General features: G+C 45.2%; 2 protein-coding genes across 6 annotated transcripts in view; one reads left to right on the plus strand and one right to left on the minus strand.

The window, feature by feature from the left end:
* The window catches only part of jazf1b (JAZF zinc finger 1b), a 38,629-nt gene extending 30,747 nt beyond the window's left edge, over positions 1–7,882 (plus strand). Inside the window, exons 3-5 of the mRNA XM_031812094.1 lie at positions 2,239–2,429; positions 3,346–3,515; positions 5,910–7,882. Coding sequence (XP_031667954.1) covers positions 2,239–2,429; positions 3,346–3,515; positions 5,910–6,083 — 535 coding nt within the window. The 3' untranslated portion in view covers positions 6,084–7,882. The remainder of the gene's footprint in view (positions 1–2,238; positions 2,430–3,345; positions 3,516–5,909) is intronic.
* A 442-nt stretch (positions 7,883–8,324) lies between these two features.
* Positions 8,325–17,960, minus strand: part of tax1bp1b (Tax1 (human T-cell leukemia virus type I) binding protein 1b) — a 36,594-nt gene continuing 26,958 nt past the window's right edge. For all 5 annotated transcript variants that reach the window (XM_031812091.1, XM_031812092.1, XM_031812090.1 and 2 more), the window contains 4 exons: positions 16,489–16,675; positions 15,626–15,786; positions 14,187–14,275; positions 8,325–9,661 (listed from right to left, as the gene is read on the minus strand). In XM_031812091.1, the coding sequence (XP_031667951.1) occupies positions 9,457–9,661; positions 14,187–14,275; positions 15,626–15,786; positions 16,489–16,675 (642 nt within the window). In that variant the 3' untranslated portion in view covers positions 8,325–9,456. The remainder of the gene's footprint in view (positions 9,662–14,186; positions 14,276–15,625; positions 15,787–16,488; positions 16,676–17,960) is intronic.

The raw sequence follows: 17,960 nt of genomic DNA on the forward strand, positions 1-17,960 counted from the left end.
TAGTTTGGTCAGAGATATACAGTGCCTTGCGAAAGTATTCAGCCCCCTTGAACTTTGCGACCTTTTGCCACATTTCAGGCTTCAAACATAAAGATATAAAACTGTATTTTTTTGTGAAGAATCAACAAGTGGGACACAATCATGAAGTGGAACGACATTTATTGGATATTTCAAACTTTTTTAACAAATCAAAAACTGACAAATTGGGCGTGCACTTTCAGTGCAGCAAACTCTCTCCAGAAGTTCAGTGAGGATCTCTGAATGATCCAATGTTGACCTAAATGACTAATGATGATAAATACAATCCACCTGTGTGTAGTCAAGTCTCCGTATAAATGCACCTGCACTGTGATAGTCTCAGAGGTCCGTTAAAAGCACAGAGAGCATCATGAAGAACAAGGAACACACCAGGCAGGTCCGAGATACTGTTGTGAAGAAGTTTAAAGCCGGATTTGGATACAAAAAGATTTCCCAAGCTTTAAACATCCCGAGGAGCACTGTGCAAGCGATAATATTGAAATGGAAGGAGTATCAGACCACTGCAAATCTACCAAGACCTGGCCGTCCCTCTAAACTTTCAGCTCATACAAGGAGAAGACTGATCAGAGATGCAGCCAACAGGCCCATGATCACTCTGGATGAACTGCAGAGATCTACAGCTGAGGTGGGAGACTCTGTCCATAGGACAACAATCAGTCGTATATTGCACAAATCTGGCCTTTATGGAAGAGTGGCAAGAAGAAAGCCATTTCTTAAAGATATCCATAAAAAGTGTTGTTTAAAGTTTGCCACAAGCCACCTGGGAGACACACCAAACATGTGGAAGAAGGTGCTCTGGTCAGATGAAACCAAAATTGAACTTTTTGGCAACAATGCAAAACGTTATGTTTGGTGTAAAAGCAACACAGCTCATCACCCTGAACACATCATCCCCACTGTCAAACATGGTGGTGGCAGCATCATGGTTTGGGCCTGCTTTTCTTCAGCAGGGACAGGGAAGATGGTTAAAATTGATGGGAAGATGGATGGAGCCAAATACAGGACCGTTCTGGAAGAAAACCTGATGGAGTCTGCAAAAGACCTGAGACTGGGACGGAGATTTGTCTTCCAACAAGACAATGATCCAAAACATAAAGCAAAATCTACAATGGAATGGTTCAAAAATAAACATATCCAGGTGTTAGAATGGCCAAGTCAAAGTCCAGACCTGAATCCAATCGAGAATCTGTGGAAAGAACTGAAAACTGCTGTTCACAAATGCTCTCCATCCAACCTCACTGAGCTCGAGCTGTTTTGCAAGGAGGAATGGGAAAAAATGTCAGTCTCTCGATGTGCAAAACTGATAGACATACCCCAAGCAACTTACAGCTGTAATCGCAGCAAAAGGTGGCGCTACAAAGTATTAACTTAAGGGGGCTGAATAATTTTGCACGCCCAATTTTTCAGTTTTGGATTTGTTAAAAAAGTTTGAAATATCCAATAAATGTCGTTCCGCTTCATGATTGTGTCCCACTTGTTGTTGATTCTTCACAAAAAAATACATTTTATATCTTTGTGTTTGAAGCCTGAAATGTGGCAAAAGGTCGCAAAGTTCAAGGGGGCGAAATCTTTCGCAAGGCACTGTAGGCCTTCTGTTAAACATGAAGTTTGGTCAGATATATAGGCCTTCTGTTAAACATTTAGTTTGGTCAGAGATATAGGCCTTCTGTTAAACATTTAGTTTGGTCAGAGATATAGGCCTTCTGTTAAATGTGGGAGTGGTTTCAATGAATGATAGACTCAGCATATGTTTTTGCACAGTTACTTCAGCGATATAAGTTTGTAACGGAGGAGGTTCTGTGAACAACCACGCTGGCATGATGAGACTAACCTTGCCTAAGATCCGACTTATCCGACTTATGTTAACTCCCTGAGCTGGGGCGGCAGCGTAGCCTAGTGGTTAGAGCATTGGACTAGTAACCGGAAGGTTGCGAGTTCAAAACCCCCGAGCTGATAAGGTACAAATCTGTCGTTCTGCCCCTGAACAGGCAGTTAACCCACTGTTCCCAGGCCGTCATTGAAAATAAGAATGTGTTCTTAACTGACTTGCCTGGTTAAATAAAGGTAAAAAAAATAATAATAGCTAGGCTTTAGCTCAGCAGGCTAGCACAGCCTTGTGGCGCGCAAACCCGAGTCGGTCATATATGATGTGTGGTTGTGTGTCCTCATCCCTCTCTCTCTGGCCCCTCCCTTGCCCAGGTTTATGACAGAGGCAGCGCGTCGGGAGCAGCCTGAGAGGCTGACGAGGAAGGTGCACCCCAAGCTGTCTCAGTCTCTGACAGGCAGTCTGCCTCGTAGCAGTGACGTCTCCACTCCTCCCAGACGCAGCAGTGGGAACCTCACCCCTCCCGTCACACCCTCCTCCTCCTTCCGTAGCAGCACTCCTACAGGTAGGTTACCGGGACAACAGAGGACAGCACCGTCATCTAGGAGGCAGGCGTCAGTAGTTTGTCACTTCCTTGTCCCATATTTTAGTTTGGATCAGGAAATTCCTCTTAAGTTTCAGGAGAAGACATGGAGATAATTTAGGGAAGATGGGTGCTGTAATGTCTCACAGCAGGGTCCTTAGAGAAGCATAGAGGGTTGACTCTCACAGTCAGTTGGTATAGTCATACACAGGGAAGGTACAGGGCTTATTTCATCAGAATCTCATCATTTTAAGTTGCCATGGTATTTGCTTACTTGTGTTCTTTGTTTGTGTCTTTCCCATGTTGCCACTTAGTAAGATATGCTGGGTTTTTCTCTCCTAGTTGCTGCTCCTTGTCTCTTTGGTTCTTGTGGTTGTGGAGCCAAATCTTATTTTGCATTGCCTTAACCCTGGGACCTTGTGAAACAGGCTAAATTCTTTCCCACAAAACAGCATTCTTTTCAGTCTCTCCACAAACTTGGGCTCAGTAATAAGGCAACAGTAGAACCCTGTGGGAACCCTACAGCCAGAACACATGTGGAAGGCTTGAGTCTGAATCTGTCTCGGCACATCAGCCGGTCCAAAACCCTTGAGGCTAGGATGCCCATGCCAGTCATAGGATACGTCCCGAATGGCAGTCTATTATAGTGCACTATGGGCCTTATGGGCCCTGGTCAAAACTAATGCACTATATAGAGAATAAAGTACCATTTGGTACTCAGCCTTAGTCATTAACTGTGCTTGAATCAGAGCAGAGGACTGGAGTTGCTGAAATAGGAGTATTACTCTAATTGCTTATGGACGGCAGTAGGCACGTTTTATGACAAATCGTATTGTGATTTGTGTGTGTGTGTGTGTGTGTGTGTGTGTGTGTGTGTGTGTGTGTTTCTCCCCTCCAGGCAGTGAGTATGATGAAGAGGATGTGGACTATGAGGAGTCAGACAGTTGTGAGTCCTGGACCACAGAGAGTGCCATCAGCTCAGAGTCTATCCTCAGCTCCATGTGTATGAACGGAGGAGAGGAGAAACCCTTCGCCTGCCCTGTGCCTGGCTGCAAGAAGCGATACAAGGTGGGCCAACCGCACTCAGTCCATTAATCAATACCATGTGTAAATGCTGACATGTGATCAGATGATTGCAACCAGATAATACAAGACGCATGTTATTACCGAGTGTAAATGGGGTCTCATATCCTCTCCCTTGCACTGCCCCATGAATAGAGCCAGGGGTATTCCATGTGACATGTCCAGGAAAAACCTCAAACAGCTTTTAACTAGAGTCCTGAGTTAAACTAAGAGCCAGATTGTTTATTCATCAGGTCATGTGGTCAGGAAAGTATCCTGTCTCTACCTACCTGTCTGTGGATATTGGCTAGATACATAGTCTATGCTTTCTGTTCGAGTGTCTCCTTCTCATAAGACTCCAGATTAAAACCATCCATTGCCCAAGATGTTGGTTTGGTCCGAAACAGACCAAGGCTCTGCATGCAGATAAAGCAACACCTCACGGCACAACGCCTCTCCCATATTTGACCTAGATAGTCTGTGTGTATCTACTGATATTTAGGCCACGTGGGCCTTTTGTAAATGTATGTAGTTCTGTCCTTGAGCTGTTCTGGTCTATTAATGTTCTGTATGATGTCATGTTTCATGTTTCGTGTTGGACCCCAGGAAGAGTAGCTGCTGCTATGTGAGGTCTATATAACATCCCAGTTCAAACACCTCCATCGTGTTCCTGCTGTTGAGAAAACAGGGTGTTGCAGTATGTCAACATCTTTACATACATCCACGTCCACTGCAGTGATTTAGGGAGTTTTTACAGGATGTTCCATCTGGGTTGGCTGTGTGTCCCGGGATAAATGGTGCTCAGCTTGAGAAAATGGCATTGCTGATGTGAATGACAGGATTATGGCTGATGACACAGTTAGTAGACTCTAGACCACGTGTCAAATTCATTCCACGGAGGGACTAGTGTCTGCGGGTGTTCCCTCCACCCCTGTCCTCCCCTCACCTGATTGTCTAGGTCTTATTTGAAAGGATAAACATTAAACCTGCAGACATCCTGCTGTACAAGAAACATGATATATAGTTAGTAGTAGACTCTAGGCTGTACAAGAAACATGATATATAGTTAGTAGTAGACTCTAGGCTGTACAAGAAACATGATATATAGTTAGTAGTAGACTCTAGGCTGTACAAGAAACATGATATATAGTTAGTAGTAGACTCTAGGCTGTACAAGAAACATGATATATAGTTAGTAGTAGACTCTAGGCTGTACAAGAAACATGATATATAGTTAGTAGTAGACTCTAGGCTGTACAAGAAACATGACATATACAGTACCAGTCAACTGTTTGGACACACCTACTCATTCCAGGGGTTTTCTTTATTTTTACTATTTTCTGCATTGTAGAATAATAGTGAAGACTTCAAAACTATGAAATAACACCTACGGAATCATGTAATAACCAAAAAACTGTTAAACAAATATATTTGAGTTTCTTCAAAATAGCCACCCTTTGCCTTGATGACAAGTTTGTACACTCTTGGCATTTTCTCAACCAGCTTAGTGGAACGGTATCACATACATCAATCCCATGGTTTCCATGGTTTCCAGGTGTTTGTTGCCATTCCATTTCCTCTGTTACAGCCATTATTATAAGCCGTCCTCTCCTCAGCAGCCTCCTGTGAACTCAATATACTTTAAAATGAGTAAAACCATTTTGAAACTGCGTAGAAATACTATTGTACCTACATTCATATAGCATCTTGACTGTGTCCAGCTCACTGATAATCACTACATTCATATACAGCATCTTGACTGTGTCCAGCTCACTGATAATCACCCAAGTGAAGGCTAGACAGTCGGGGAGTATAAAAAAATATAGGACAATTGTTTTGCACATTTTTTCAGTGAGGAAATATATTTTCAGTGCAGCCCCCGGAGAGTGTTGAAGACCGAATGCGGCCCCCGGGGCTAAATGAAATTGACAGGCCTGCTCTAGGCTGTACAGGAAGCACGCAGAGATGAAGGACGTTGAGTTAGATCAGCTGACAGAAGACATCTGGACAAATATTCTTGAATCCTTTGCGAGATGTAGAAATAATCAAGTATATTTTTATTCTATTCTCACTAGGCTGTACAGTAAACATGCAAAGAGCTGTGTAGAGCGCTGAGTCAGGTTTAGTTGACTGAACACATCTCTAGGTGAATCTAGGGTACTGTAGTGTGGTGAGAGACTCATGACTGTTATAGGAGACTGATCCAGTGTTCTCCAAATCAAGTCGAAGACCCTGATTGGTTGAATATTTGAATCAGATGTGTGTGAATCAGGGCTAGATCAAAGGACCCTGTACACACCCAGTAGCACCCCAGGACTAGAGTTGGTGAACACTGGACTAATTCAAACTTAGCTTACTCTGCCCTCTTCCACTCTGTACTGTCCCCTCCCTCTCATTCAGAATGTGAACGGGATCAAGTACCACGCCAAGAACGGCCACCGGACACAGATCCACATCCGCAAGCCCTTCAAGTGCCGCTGTGGGAAGAGCTACAAGACGTCCCAGGGCCTGAGGCACCACACCATCAACTTCCACCCGCCAGTCTCCACCCACATCCACAAGATGCAGCAGTAGCACCGTCCCCACAGATAGAATCCCTTGAACATCATCCTGTTCTAGTGATTCTGTTTCTATGGACCCAGTACACTACTCTTTTATTGCATGCTTTAAAATGACCTTATTTGTATATATTTTTTTTATTTTTTTTTTATTTTTTGGAATGTATTTTTTTCACATTTGAGCGATCATGTGTCTTTTTGATAATGTTTTTGGCGGATAGGGCTTGCTGTTAAGATGATGCGTTTGAAAGAGTGCGTATTGCCACGTTCAAAACACCTCGGAACACTCCCACTTCAGTGCAGGGATCTTTTCTTTTTGTGGGAATTCCAAACGGTCATCCAACTCGGAAACTCTGGCATCTTTCTAGAGCTCTGACTTTCCGACCTGAAAATCACTGACGTCATGATTTGACCTGTTTTTTTTCCCTGCGAGTTCCCAATGGTCTTGACAGCACCATGAGTCAAGGTTCACAGCCAGGCTTCTGGGCTGTTCGCCAGAGCAAAACATGGTGGAACATTTACATACAGATATGTTGTGTACATTGCAACCCAATGAATTTGACTTGAGTGTTCAGGTAATGCTGTGTTTGAAAAGAAGAGGCATGAGAGTGGTGAGGCCAGGGGAGAAAGCAAGGATCACCACAAAACCTGAATGTTTGTCAAAGACGACGATATATTCCTGAAGGATGTATAAACTTTCATAATCCGGTGTAAACTAGTAAGCTTATATTTTTCTTGCCGTGTTCTGTTCTGAAAGTGTATTTTTATGATTCACTTTGCCAGGATTTTCACTTGTTTTGTGTTTTAGAACTAAAAGACTCGGGTGACAATTCACCACAAGCATTTCAGCATCACAATCCTGCCCGTGTGTTCTGATAGGATGCGTCCCAAACGGTACCCTATTCCCTATATAGCGCACTACTTTTGACTAGAGCCATATGGGTCCTGGTCAAACAAAAGTAGTGCACTATATAGGGAGCCATTTGGGAAACAAAAAGTATTTTAGAGTCAGCTGTTCACTGGAATCTTGGGATTGGGTGTCACAGCCGTCCCAGTTATCCAGAACCCTTCCATTCTAGGGTGCTGAGCAGTTATCCTCTTCGCCAAAGCCGGGTGAAGCATTTAAGCACTTTGTAGTAACCAGTTGCCAACAGAATTAGGATGGTTTTCGTTGCCAATAACTGCTGCACACACCAACCTGACATGTAGCAGTCACAGGAACTGGAGAGCCAGACTGGAAGTACTCAACCTTTCCAAGGAGTTTTACATTTGTTCCCCAGGGTGAGATTATGTATATGGTTACCTTGAATTGTAGACCACAAGATTGAGTTCCAATCCAGTAAGTATCTGTGTGTAGCTTCATAGTGACTCTTCAGGAATGGCTAACTTGAGTTACAGTAGACATTCTTGTCAAAATAAAAGATCAGATCTCAATTCTGGTCTATTGCTCCTCTTTTGTCCCTCTAGCCTCCTATATGTAGTCTAATAAAAGGTACGGTGTCATACTGGTGATCAGAGAGCAAGGGGCTAATCAACACATCACGGATATCAATGTCCTTATGGAACTACACGTTAAGGGTGCGTCCCAAATGGTAGCCTATTCCCTCTATAGTCCATATGGCTCTGGTCAAAAGTAGTGCATTAAATAGGGAATAGGGTGCCATTTGGAATGCATTATGTAGATGGTCATTGACAGTATTATACTGCCAGTACACACGGAGGGAAGTATTTGATATATTGTGTGTATTATGTATTGTCTCAAGTGCATAAAATTATATTTTCATATGTTTCTGGAGAATGATGACCCTTACTGTGTGTGTGTATCCAATATTTATTTATTTGACCCATATTTAACTAGGCAAGTCCATTAAAGAACAAATTCTTATTTACAATGACGGCCTACCGGGGAACAGTGTTAATTGCCTTGTTCAGAGGCAGAACGACAGATTTTTACCTTGTCAGCTGGAGGATTCCATCTAGCAACCTTCTGGTTACTGGCTCTAACCACTAGGCTACCTGCCACCCCTATAAACTAAGGCAACAGCAGGTTGTTTTGTAACTGACTGATGTACAAAACGATCTGCTTTAGGAATGTAGTTGTGATTACAATACAACTGCCTCTGTGTTCCTGGACATTTCTGCACCATTACAGATGATTTACATTGAGACCCAGGTCTGTTTTACAAAGGAGCCCTGACTGAGTATGTACGTGTACAAGGCATGGAAGTAAATGGCTATAGTATAGTCTGATACTCTATATTGTTCCAAACAGACTTTATTAGTTAAGATTTCATTACATGGGACTCAAAGAAATCAAAGGTTTTCTATAATCGTGAAATAACAGAATCCTGACATGCATGTTAATCAGTAGCGAAAGGTGAAACAGGACTTCTTTATTCAGACAACCAAACCAGTGGACTAAATCATGAGAATCAACTGACAGTAAAATATAACAGCTCTTTCTAACCAGACATACACATACTGAAAACGCTTATGACGCCGTTGGCTCTTAAAAGATTATTCTACAATAGATGATTTAAAGATAATATAAGGTTTAGAAGCAAATGATTTGTCCCGTCTGTCTGCATATAGTGCACCGAGGTGGCTGCTTTCTAAACATCATGAATACCTGAATTTGACTATGAAGCTCAGGGGAAAGCATTTGGGTTGGAACAGTTGAAATGCATGTTTGATGGAGCTTACTTTCCCTGACTTCACATAGTCTAGTAGTGTCTGGGACTGATCACGTGGTCAGTCCCTGACTTCACGTAGTCTAGTAGTGTCTGGGACTGATCACGTGGTCAGTCCCTGACTTCGCGTAGTCTAGTAGTGTCTGGGACTGATCACGTGGTCAGTCCCTGACTTCGCGTAGTCTAGTAGTGTCTGGTACTGATCACGTGGTCAGTCCCTGACTTCACGTAGTCTAGTAGTGTCTGGGACTGATCACGGTCAGTCCCCGACTTCACTTAGTCTAGTAGTGTCTGGGATTGATCACGTGGTCAGTCCCTGACTTCACATAGTCTAGTAGTGTCTGGGACTGATCACGTGGTCAGAGATGAGCACAGCCATAACATCTCACTAATACAATCAGAGGAATAACAAATAAAATGGGACACTTCATGTTAAAGAAGCGATTATTAAAGACTGATTCACACAGATATATGCAGCCCTGGTCTGAATTATACCTCAAATCAGAGCACCAATCACACTGCCGAATAAGAAGAGCGTTTCCCTAGTTAATAAAAGACGCTCATCAAAACGTCACCGTTCCTAAAAGTGAATCAGAATGAGATCGTCACACCTGTTACATGTGGCAGGGGAAAAGAGCAAGGCAGTTTCATTTCAGTGGCGACTGACAGAAAATGAAGGTTGTAGCGGGGATGAGGTTTTTAGTCAAAGTTGAGCACGTTGGCGGAGTCAAAGTGGGTGAGCACGTGGTTCTCAAAGACCTTCTGGTCACAGTCGAGGGGGAACTGCTCGCTGCACATGGGGCACACCTTCCAGTGGCTCTCTACATGCTCCGCAAACTTACTCTGGTCGTAGTTGGGCGGGAAGATCAACTCGCACAGTGGACAGCGCATGTGGACGTTCACACTGCACAGAGGAGAGACGGAGAGAGAGAATGGAGTGAGGAAGGAGAAGGAAGAGATGGGGAAAGAAACAAAGTAAGGTTAGGGAGAGACGGAGAGAGGGCAACAGAGAGAGAAGGTATTGAGAGGGCAACAGAGAGAGAAGGTATTGAGAGGGCAACAGAGAGAGAAGGTATTGAGAGGGCAACAGAGAGAGAAGGTATTGAGAGGGCAACAGAGAGAAGGTATTGAGAGAGCAACAGAGAGAAGGTATTGAGAGAGCAACAGGGAGAGAAGGTATTGAGAGGGCAACAGAGAGAGAAGGTATTGGGAGAGCAACAGAGAGAGAAGGTATTGAGACAGCAACAGGGAGAGAAGGTATTGAGAGAGCAACCAGGAGAGAAGGTATTGAGAGAGCAACCAGGAGAGAAGGTATTGAGAGCAACCAAGAGAGAAGGTATTGAGAGAGCGACAGGGAGAGAAGGTATTGAGAGGGCAACAGAGAGAGAAGGTATTGAGAGGGCAACAGAGAGAGAAGGTATTGAGAGGGAAGGTATTGAGAGAGCAACAGAGAGAGAAGGTATTGAGAGAGCAACAGGGAGAGAAGGTATTGGGAGAGCAACAGAGAGAGAAGGTATTGAGACAGCAACAGGGAGAGAAGGTATTGAGAGAGCAACCAGGAGAGAAGGTATTGAGAGAGCAACCAGGAGAGAAGGTATTGAGAGCAACCAAGAGAGAAGGTATTGAGAGAGCGACAGGGAGAGAAGGTATTGAGAGGGCAACAGAGAGAGAAGGTATTGAGAGGGCAACAGAGAGAGAAGGTATTGAGAGCAACAGAGAGAGAAGGTATTGAGAGGGAAAGTATTGAGAGAGCAACCAAGAGAGAATGTATTGAGAGGGCAACAGAGAGAGAAGGTATTGAGACAGCAACAGGGAGAGAAGGTATTGAGAGAGCAACAGAGAGAGAATGTATTGAGAGGGCAACAGAGAGAGAAGGTATTGAGAGAGCAACAGAGAGAGAAGGTATTGAGAGAGCAACAGAGAGAGAAGGTATTGAGAGAGCGACAGGGAGGGAAGGTATTGAGAGAGCGACAGGGAGAGAAGGTATTGAGAGAGCAACCAAGAGAGAAGGTATTGAGAGAGCAACCAGGAGAGAAGGTATTGAGAGAGCGACAGGGAGAGAAGGTATTGAGAGAGCAACCAAGAGAGAAGGTATTGAGAGAGCGACAGGGAGAGAAGGTATTGAGAGAGCGACAGAGAGAGAAGGTATTGAGAGAGCAACCAGGAGAAAGGGTATTGAGAGAGCAACCAGGAGAGAAGGTATTGAGAGAGCAACCAGGAGAGAAGGTATTGAGAGCAACCAAGAGAGAAGGTATTGAGAGAGCGACAGGGAGAGAAGGTATTGAGAGGGCAACAGAGAGAGAAGGTATTGAGAGGGAAAGTATTGAGAGAGCAACCAAGAGAGAATGTATTGAGAGGGCAACAGAGAGAGAAGGTATTGAGACAGCAACAGGGAGAGAAGGTATTGAGAGAGCAACAGAGAGAGAATGTATTGAGAGGGCAACAGAGAGAGAAGGTATTGAGAGAGCAACAGAGAGAGAAGGTATTGAGAGAGCAACAGAGAGAAAAGGTATTGAGAGAGCGACAGGGAGGGAAGGTATTGAGAGAGCGACAGGGAGAGAAGGTATTGAGAGAGCAACCAAGAGAGAAGGTATTGAGAGAGCAACCAGGAGAGAAGGTATTGAGAGAGCGACAGGGAGAGAAGGTATTGAGAGAGCAACCAAGAGAGAAGGTATTGAGAGAGCGACAGGGAGAGAAGGTATTGAGAGAGCAACCAGGAGAGAAGGTATTGAGAGAGCGACAGAGAGAGAAGGTATTGAGAGAGCAACCAGGAGAAAGGGTATTGAGAGAGCAACCAGGAGAGAAGGTATTGAGAGAGCAACCAGGAGAGAAGGTATTGAGAGAGCGACAGGGAGGGAAGGTATTGAGAGAGCGACAGGGAGAGAAGGTATTGAGAGAGAAACCAAGAGAGAAGGTATTGAGAGAGCAACCAGGAGAGAAGGTATTGAGAGAGCAACCAGGAGAGAAGGTATTGAGAGAGCAACAGAGAAAAGGTATTGAGAGAGCGACAGGGAGGGAAGGTATTGAGAGAGCGACAGGGAGAGAAGGTATTGAGAGAGAAACCAAGAGAGAAGGTATTGAGAGAGCAACCAGGAGAGAAGGTATTGAGAGAGCAACCAGGAGAGAAGGTATTGAGAGAGCGACAGAGAGAGCAGGTATTGAGAGAGCAACCAGGAGAAAGGGTATTGAGAGAGCAACCAGGAGAGAAGGTATTGAGAGCAACCAAGAGAGAAGGTATTGAGAGAGCGACAGAGAGAGATGGTATTGAGAGAGCAACCAGGAGAGAAGGTATTGAGAGAGCAACCAGGAGAGAAGGTATTGAGAGAGCAACCAGGAGAGAAGGTATTGAGAGAGCAACCAGGAGAGAGAAGGTATTGAGAGCAACAGAGAGAGAAGGTATTGAGACAGCAACAGGGAGAGAAGGTATTGAGAGAGCAACAGAGAGAGAAGGTATTGAGACAGCAACAGGGAGAGAAGGTATTGAGAGAGCAACAGAGAGAAGGTATTGAGACAGCAACAGGGAGAGAAGGTATTGAGAGAGCAACAGAGAGAATGTATTGAGAGGGCAACAGAGAAAGAAGGTATTGAGAGAGCAACAGAGAAAAGGTATTGAGAGAGCGACAGGGAGGGAAGGTATTGAGAGAGCGACAGGGAGAGAAGGTATTGAGAGAGAAACCAAGAGAGAAGGTATTGAGAGAGCAACCAGGAGAGAAGGTATTGAGAGAGCAACCAGGAGAGAAGGTATTGAGAGAGCGACAGAGAGAGCAGGTATTGAGAGAGCAACCAGGAGAAAGGGTATTGAGAGAGCAACCAGGAGAGAAGGTATTGAGAGCAACCAAGAGAGAAGGTATTGAGAGAGCGACAGAGAGAGATGGTATTGAGAGAGCAACCAGGAGAGAAGGTATTGAGAGAGCAACCAGGAGAGAAGGTATTGAGAGAGCAACCAGGAGAGAAGGTATTGAGAGAGCAACCAGGAGAGAGAAGGTATTGAGAGCAACAGAGAGAGAAGGTATTGAGAGGGAAAGTATTGAGAGAGCAACCAAGAGAGAATGTATTGAGAGGGCAACAGAGAGAGAAGGTATTGAGACAGCAACAGGGAGAGAAGGTATTGAGAGAGCAACAGAGAGAGAAGGTATTGAGAGAGCAACAGAGAGAAAAGGTATTGAGAGAGCGACAGGGAGGGAAGGTATTGAGAGAGCGACAGGGAGAGAAGGTATTGAGAGAGCAACCAAGAGAGAAGGTATTGAGAGAGCAACCAGGAGAGAAGGTATTGAGAGAGCGACAGGGAGAGAAGGTATTGAGAGAGCAACCAAGAGAGAAGGTATTGAGAGAGCGACAGGGAGAGAAGGTATTGAGAGAGCAACCAGGAGAGAAGGTATTGAGAGAGCGACAGAGAGAGAAGGTATTGAGAGAGCAACCAGGAGAAAGGGTATTGAGAGAGCAACCAGGAGAGAAGGTATTGAGAGAGCAACCAGGAGAGAAGGTATTGAGAGCAACCAAGAGAGAAGGTATTGAGAGAGCGACAGGGAGAGAAGGTATTGAGAGGGCAACAGAGAGAGAAGGTATTGAGAGGGCAACAGAGAGAGAAGGTATTGAGAGGGCAACAGAGAGAGAAGGTATTGAGAGAGAGAAGGTATTGAGACAGCAACAGGGAGAGAAGGTATTGAGAGAGCAACAGAGAGAAGGTATTGAGACAGCAACAGGGAGAGAAGGTATTGAGAGAGCAACAGAGAGAATGTATTGAGAGGGCAACAGAGAAAGAAGGTATTGAGAGAGCAACAGAGAAAAGGTATTGAGAGAGCGACAGGGAGGGAAGGTATTGAGAGAGCGACAGGGAGAGCAGGTATTGAGAGAGCAACCAGGAGAAAGGGTATTGAGAGAGCAACCAGGAGAGAAAGTATTGAGAGCAACCAATAGAGAAGGTATTGAGAGAGCGACAGAGAGAGATGGTATTGAGAGAGCAACCAGGAGAGAAGGTATTGAGAGAGCAACCAGGAGAGAAGGTATTGAGAGAGCAACCAGGAGAGAAGGTATTGAGAGAGCAACCAGGAGAGAAGGTATTGAGAGCAACCAAGAGAGAAGGTATTGAGAGAGCGACAGACAGAAGGTTTTGAGAGAGCAACAGGGAGAGAAATTATTGAGAGGGTGTTGGGTTAATGAGCGGCCAAGTGATGATGTTGGCAGAGGGAGCAGAGCAGGACAGCTAACAGGCTAATAAAGACCATCTGTCAGGGGGTCTACTCTACGTGGGTGGGCCACTAGCTGGGCCACTCATGTTAACACCTACATTACAGAACAAAGACTTTACACAGGTTGGAGCTGGGAAGCTGCTGTGCTGGGGTGAGAGACCAACTTCAATGCATTTTGGGGAGCGCAGGCCTTCAGTGTGTGTGTGTGTGTGTGTGTGTGTGTGTGTGTCTGTGTGTTACCTGGGCTTGAAGCCAAGGGGAGTCTGTCCATCATTTAAGAATGGGCTGTGGGGTTCAGTAGTTGCTGCAGGCTGTTCATTGGCATTGCCCTGTGGTGGAGGGTAGAAAACTACTTCAGAAATACTATCACACACAAATCCTCCTCCCACTGTGTATGATGCAACATATCACTGAGAACCTCAGTGGAGGCTGGTGTCACTTAAATCAGAGGACAGCTGTAAGGCTGGAATGAAGGTAACAGTATCAAACATGCTTTCATAACGTACACTTTATTCAACTCCAATTATTACTAGGAGCTGTCCTCCCCTCACCAGCCTCCTCTGGTCTATCTTTAAAGGCAGACTAACTGACATTGTGGATTTTTTCAGACTAGCTAACTACCGTTGTTGTTCTCAGACTAGCTAACTACCGTTGTTGTTCTCAGACTAGCTAACTACCGCTGTTGTTCTCAGACTAGCTAACTACCGCTGTTGTTCTCAGACTAGCTAACTACCGCTGTTGTTCTCAGACTAGCTAACTACCGCTGTTGTTCTCAGACTAGCTGACTACCGCTGTTGTTCTCAGACTAGCTGACTACCGCTGTTGTTCTCAGACTAGCTGACTACCGCTGTTGTTCTCAGACTAGCTGACTACCGCTGTTGTTCTCAGACTAGCTGACTACCGCTGTTGTTCTCAGACTAGCTGACTACCGCTGTTGTTTTCAGACTAGCTGACTACCGCTGTTGTTTTCAGACTAGCTGACTACCGCTGTTGTTTTCAGACTAGCTGACTACCGCTGTTGTTTTCAGACTAGCTGACTACCGCTGTTGTTTTCAGACTAGCTGACTACCGCTGTTTTCAGACTAGCTGACTACCGCTGTTGTTCTCAGACTAGCTGACTACCGCTGTTGTTCTCAGACTAGCTGACTACCGCTGTTGTTCTCAGACTAGCTGACTACCGCTGTTGTTCTCAGACTAGCTGACTACCGCTGTTGTTCTCAGACTAGCTGACTACCGCTGTTGTTCTCAGACTAGCTGACTACCGCTGTTGTTTTCAGACTAGCTGACTACCGCTGTTGTTTTCAGACTAGCTGACTACCGCTGTTGTTCTCAGACTAGCTGACTACCGCTGTTGTTCTCAGACTAGCTTACTACCGTTGTTGTTCAGACTAGCTTACTACCGTTGTTGTTCAGACTAGTTGACTACCGTTGTTGTTCTCAGACTAGCTGACTACCGTTGTTGTTTTCAGACTAGCTGACTACCGCTGTTGTTCTCAGACTAGCTGACTACCGTTGTTGTTCTCAGACTAGCTGACTACCGTTGTTGTTCTCAGACTAGCTGACTACCGCTGTTGTTCTCAGACTAGCTGACTACCGCTGTTGTTCTCAGACTAGCTGACTACCGTTGTTGTTCTCAGACTAGCTGACTACCGTTGTTGTTCTCAGACTAGCTGACTCACATTGTTGTTGTTGTTCTGCTGCTCCTCTGGGTCCTCCAGGCCGTCGGGCCGGCTGAGGTTGCGTGCTGGCTGGATGCAGACCACGTTACTATCCCAGGAGGGGGGGCCCACAGGAGGAAGGCGGGGCAGCAGGTCATCAGAGAACTCCCCGTCCGCTCCGTCTAGAGTGATGGGGAAGAGAGGGTCAAACGGAATTCCCAGTTTTCCAGAATTCCCAGTTGGATAATTCTCAGAATCAGGAAATCCAGGAATCCTTCAACCGGGATTGCTGGAAAACCTGGGAAAGTTACCCGCGTTTCTATATCCTATGTAAGCATATTGAATCATTTTCCAGGTACAAGGTACAATAAATTACACATGAAATGAATAGCAATTGAATGAATGTGAATTGAGTTAGAAGGGAAATAGATATGTATGTAAGGGACAACACGGGAGCCACCAACCTCTCATATTAAACTGAAATGTGACTGAGGTGGAGTAGGGTTAGTAAGGGGGGGGGAACCAACCTCTCATATTAAACTGAAATGTGACTGAGGTGGAGTAGGGTTAGTAAGGGGGGGGGGAACCAACCTCTCATATTAAACTGAAATGTGACTAAGGGGGGGGGACCAACCTCTCATATTAAACTGAAATGTGACTTGAGGTGGAGTAGGGTTAGTAAGGGGGGGGGGGACAACCTCTCATTTAGACTGAAATGTGACTAAGGTGGAGTAGGGTTAGTAAGGGGGGGAACAACTTCTCACATTAAACTGAAATGTGACTAAGGTGGAGTAGGGTTAGTAAGGGGGGGGAGACCAACCTCTCACATTAAACTGAAATGTGACTGAGGTGGAATAGGGTTAGTAAGGGGGGGGTGGACCAACCTCTTGCGTCTGAGGTGGAGTAGGGGTTCCCAAAGTGCAGCTGTGTGGGGCTCTGGGGGACCAGCAGTGGAGTGGGGGCATCCTGGGGGTAGGGCAGGGGATACTGCAGGAACACAGACTGAATTCTCATCTCCTCTGACACTACAGCCTCCGTCTTCCTACCAGCACCAGCACTCGTCTGGAGATCCTGGTGGGGACAGACAAGACAACAGACATTATTATATATGTAGGATTGGAAAGAGAATCTTTTAAAATACCTGATCTTGTATTTTCTCTAACAGAACTGTGCTCTATTGTGGAGGAAATATATTCATATATTGTAAATATGATCTTTTGATGCTAAGAAGTACCATGCCTGAAACATCACTCAAAGTGTAGCTGGTCCTGAGAAGAAAACACAGACACCATGCCCGGACCGGACACGCACCCAGGTTGAAATATCAAAACAAACTGAACCAATTATATTAATTTGGGGACAGGTCGAAAAGCATTAAACATTTATGCCAATTTAGCTAGTTAGCTTGCAATTGCTAGCTAATTTGTCTTATTTAGCTAGCTTGCTTATGCTAGCTAATTTGTCCTATTTAGCTAGCTTGCTTATGCTAGCTAATTTGTCCGATTTAGCTAGCTTGCTTATGCTAGCTAATTTGTCCGATTTAGCTAGCTCGCTGTTGCTAGCTAATTTGTCCGATTTAGCTAGCTCGCTGTTGCTAGCTAATTTGTCCGATTTAGCTAGCTCGCTGTTGCTAGCTAATTTGTCCTGGGATATAAACACGGAGTTGTTATTTTACCTTTAATTCACAAGGTCCACGACTCTGACTTTTAATCCACACAAAAAAGAATCAACCGAATAGTTTCTAGTCATCTCTCCTCCTCCTTTTTCTTCTTTGGACCTTATATGGCGATTGGCATCTAACTTTCATAATAAGGTGTATTACCACAACTGACCGATCGACCTCAGATCATCTTTCAATCACCCACGTGGGTATAACCAATGAGGTGATGGCAAGTGGATATATGCTTCTATAAACCAATGAGGAGATGGGAGAGGCAGGACTTCCACCGCGTTAAGCGTCACAAATAGAACTATTTTAGTGCTTGGCAATGCAGACGCTCCTTGGTGCGTGCGAGCAGTGTGGGTGAAATGATTGAATAACATGTATGTGTCCATTTATTTTGCAACGCTCGGTGTGGTCAGCATGTCAACCAGCTACAGATCTAACTTCAGCTACATTTCTATGTCCCTCCTCTCCAGGAGAGTCAATACTGGCCACAACCACCTCACAGCAGCACCTAGAACTATGGTCGTTCTCCCTCCGCCCGCTCCTTCCCCCTCCCTCCCTCCATCCATCGGTCTCACGCTCCCTCCCTCAGCTCGGTCCCTCCCTCCATCGGTCTCTCGCTCCCTCCCTCCGCTGAGTCCCTCTCCCTTCATCGGTCTGTCTCCCCCACTACCCCGTCTCTCTCCCCCA

The sequence above is a fragment of the Oncorhynchus kisutch genome, unplaced genomic scaffold, assembly GCF_002021735.2.
Source record: "Oncorhynchus kisutch isolate 150728-3 unplaced genomic scaffold, Okis_V2 Okis02a-Okis13b_hom, whole genome shotgun sequence".
Lineage (NCBI taxonomy): Eukaryota > Metazoa > Chordata > Actinopteri > Salmoniformes > Salmonidae > Oncorhynchus > Oncorhynchus kisutch.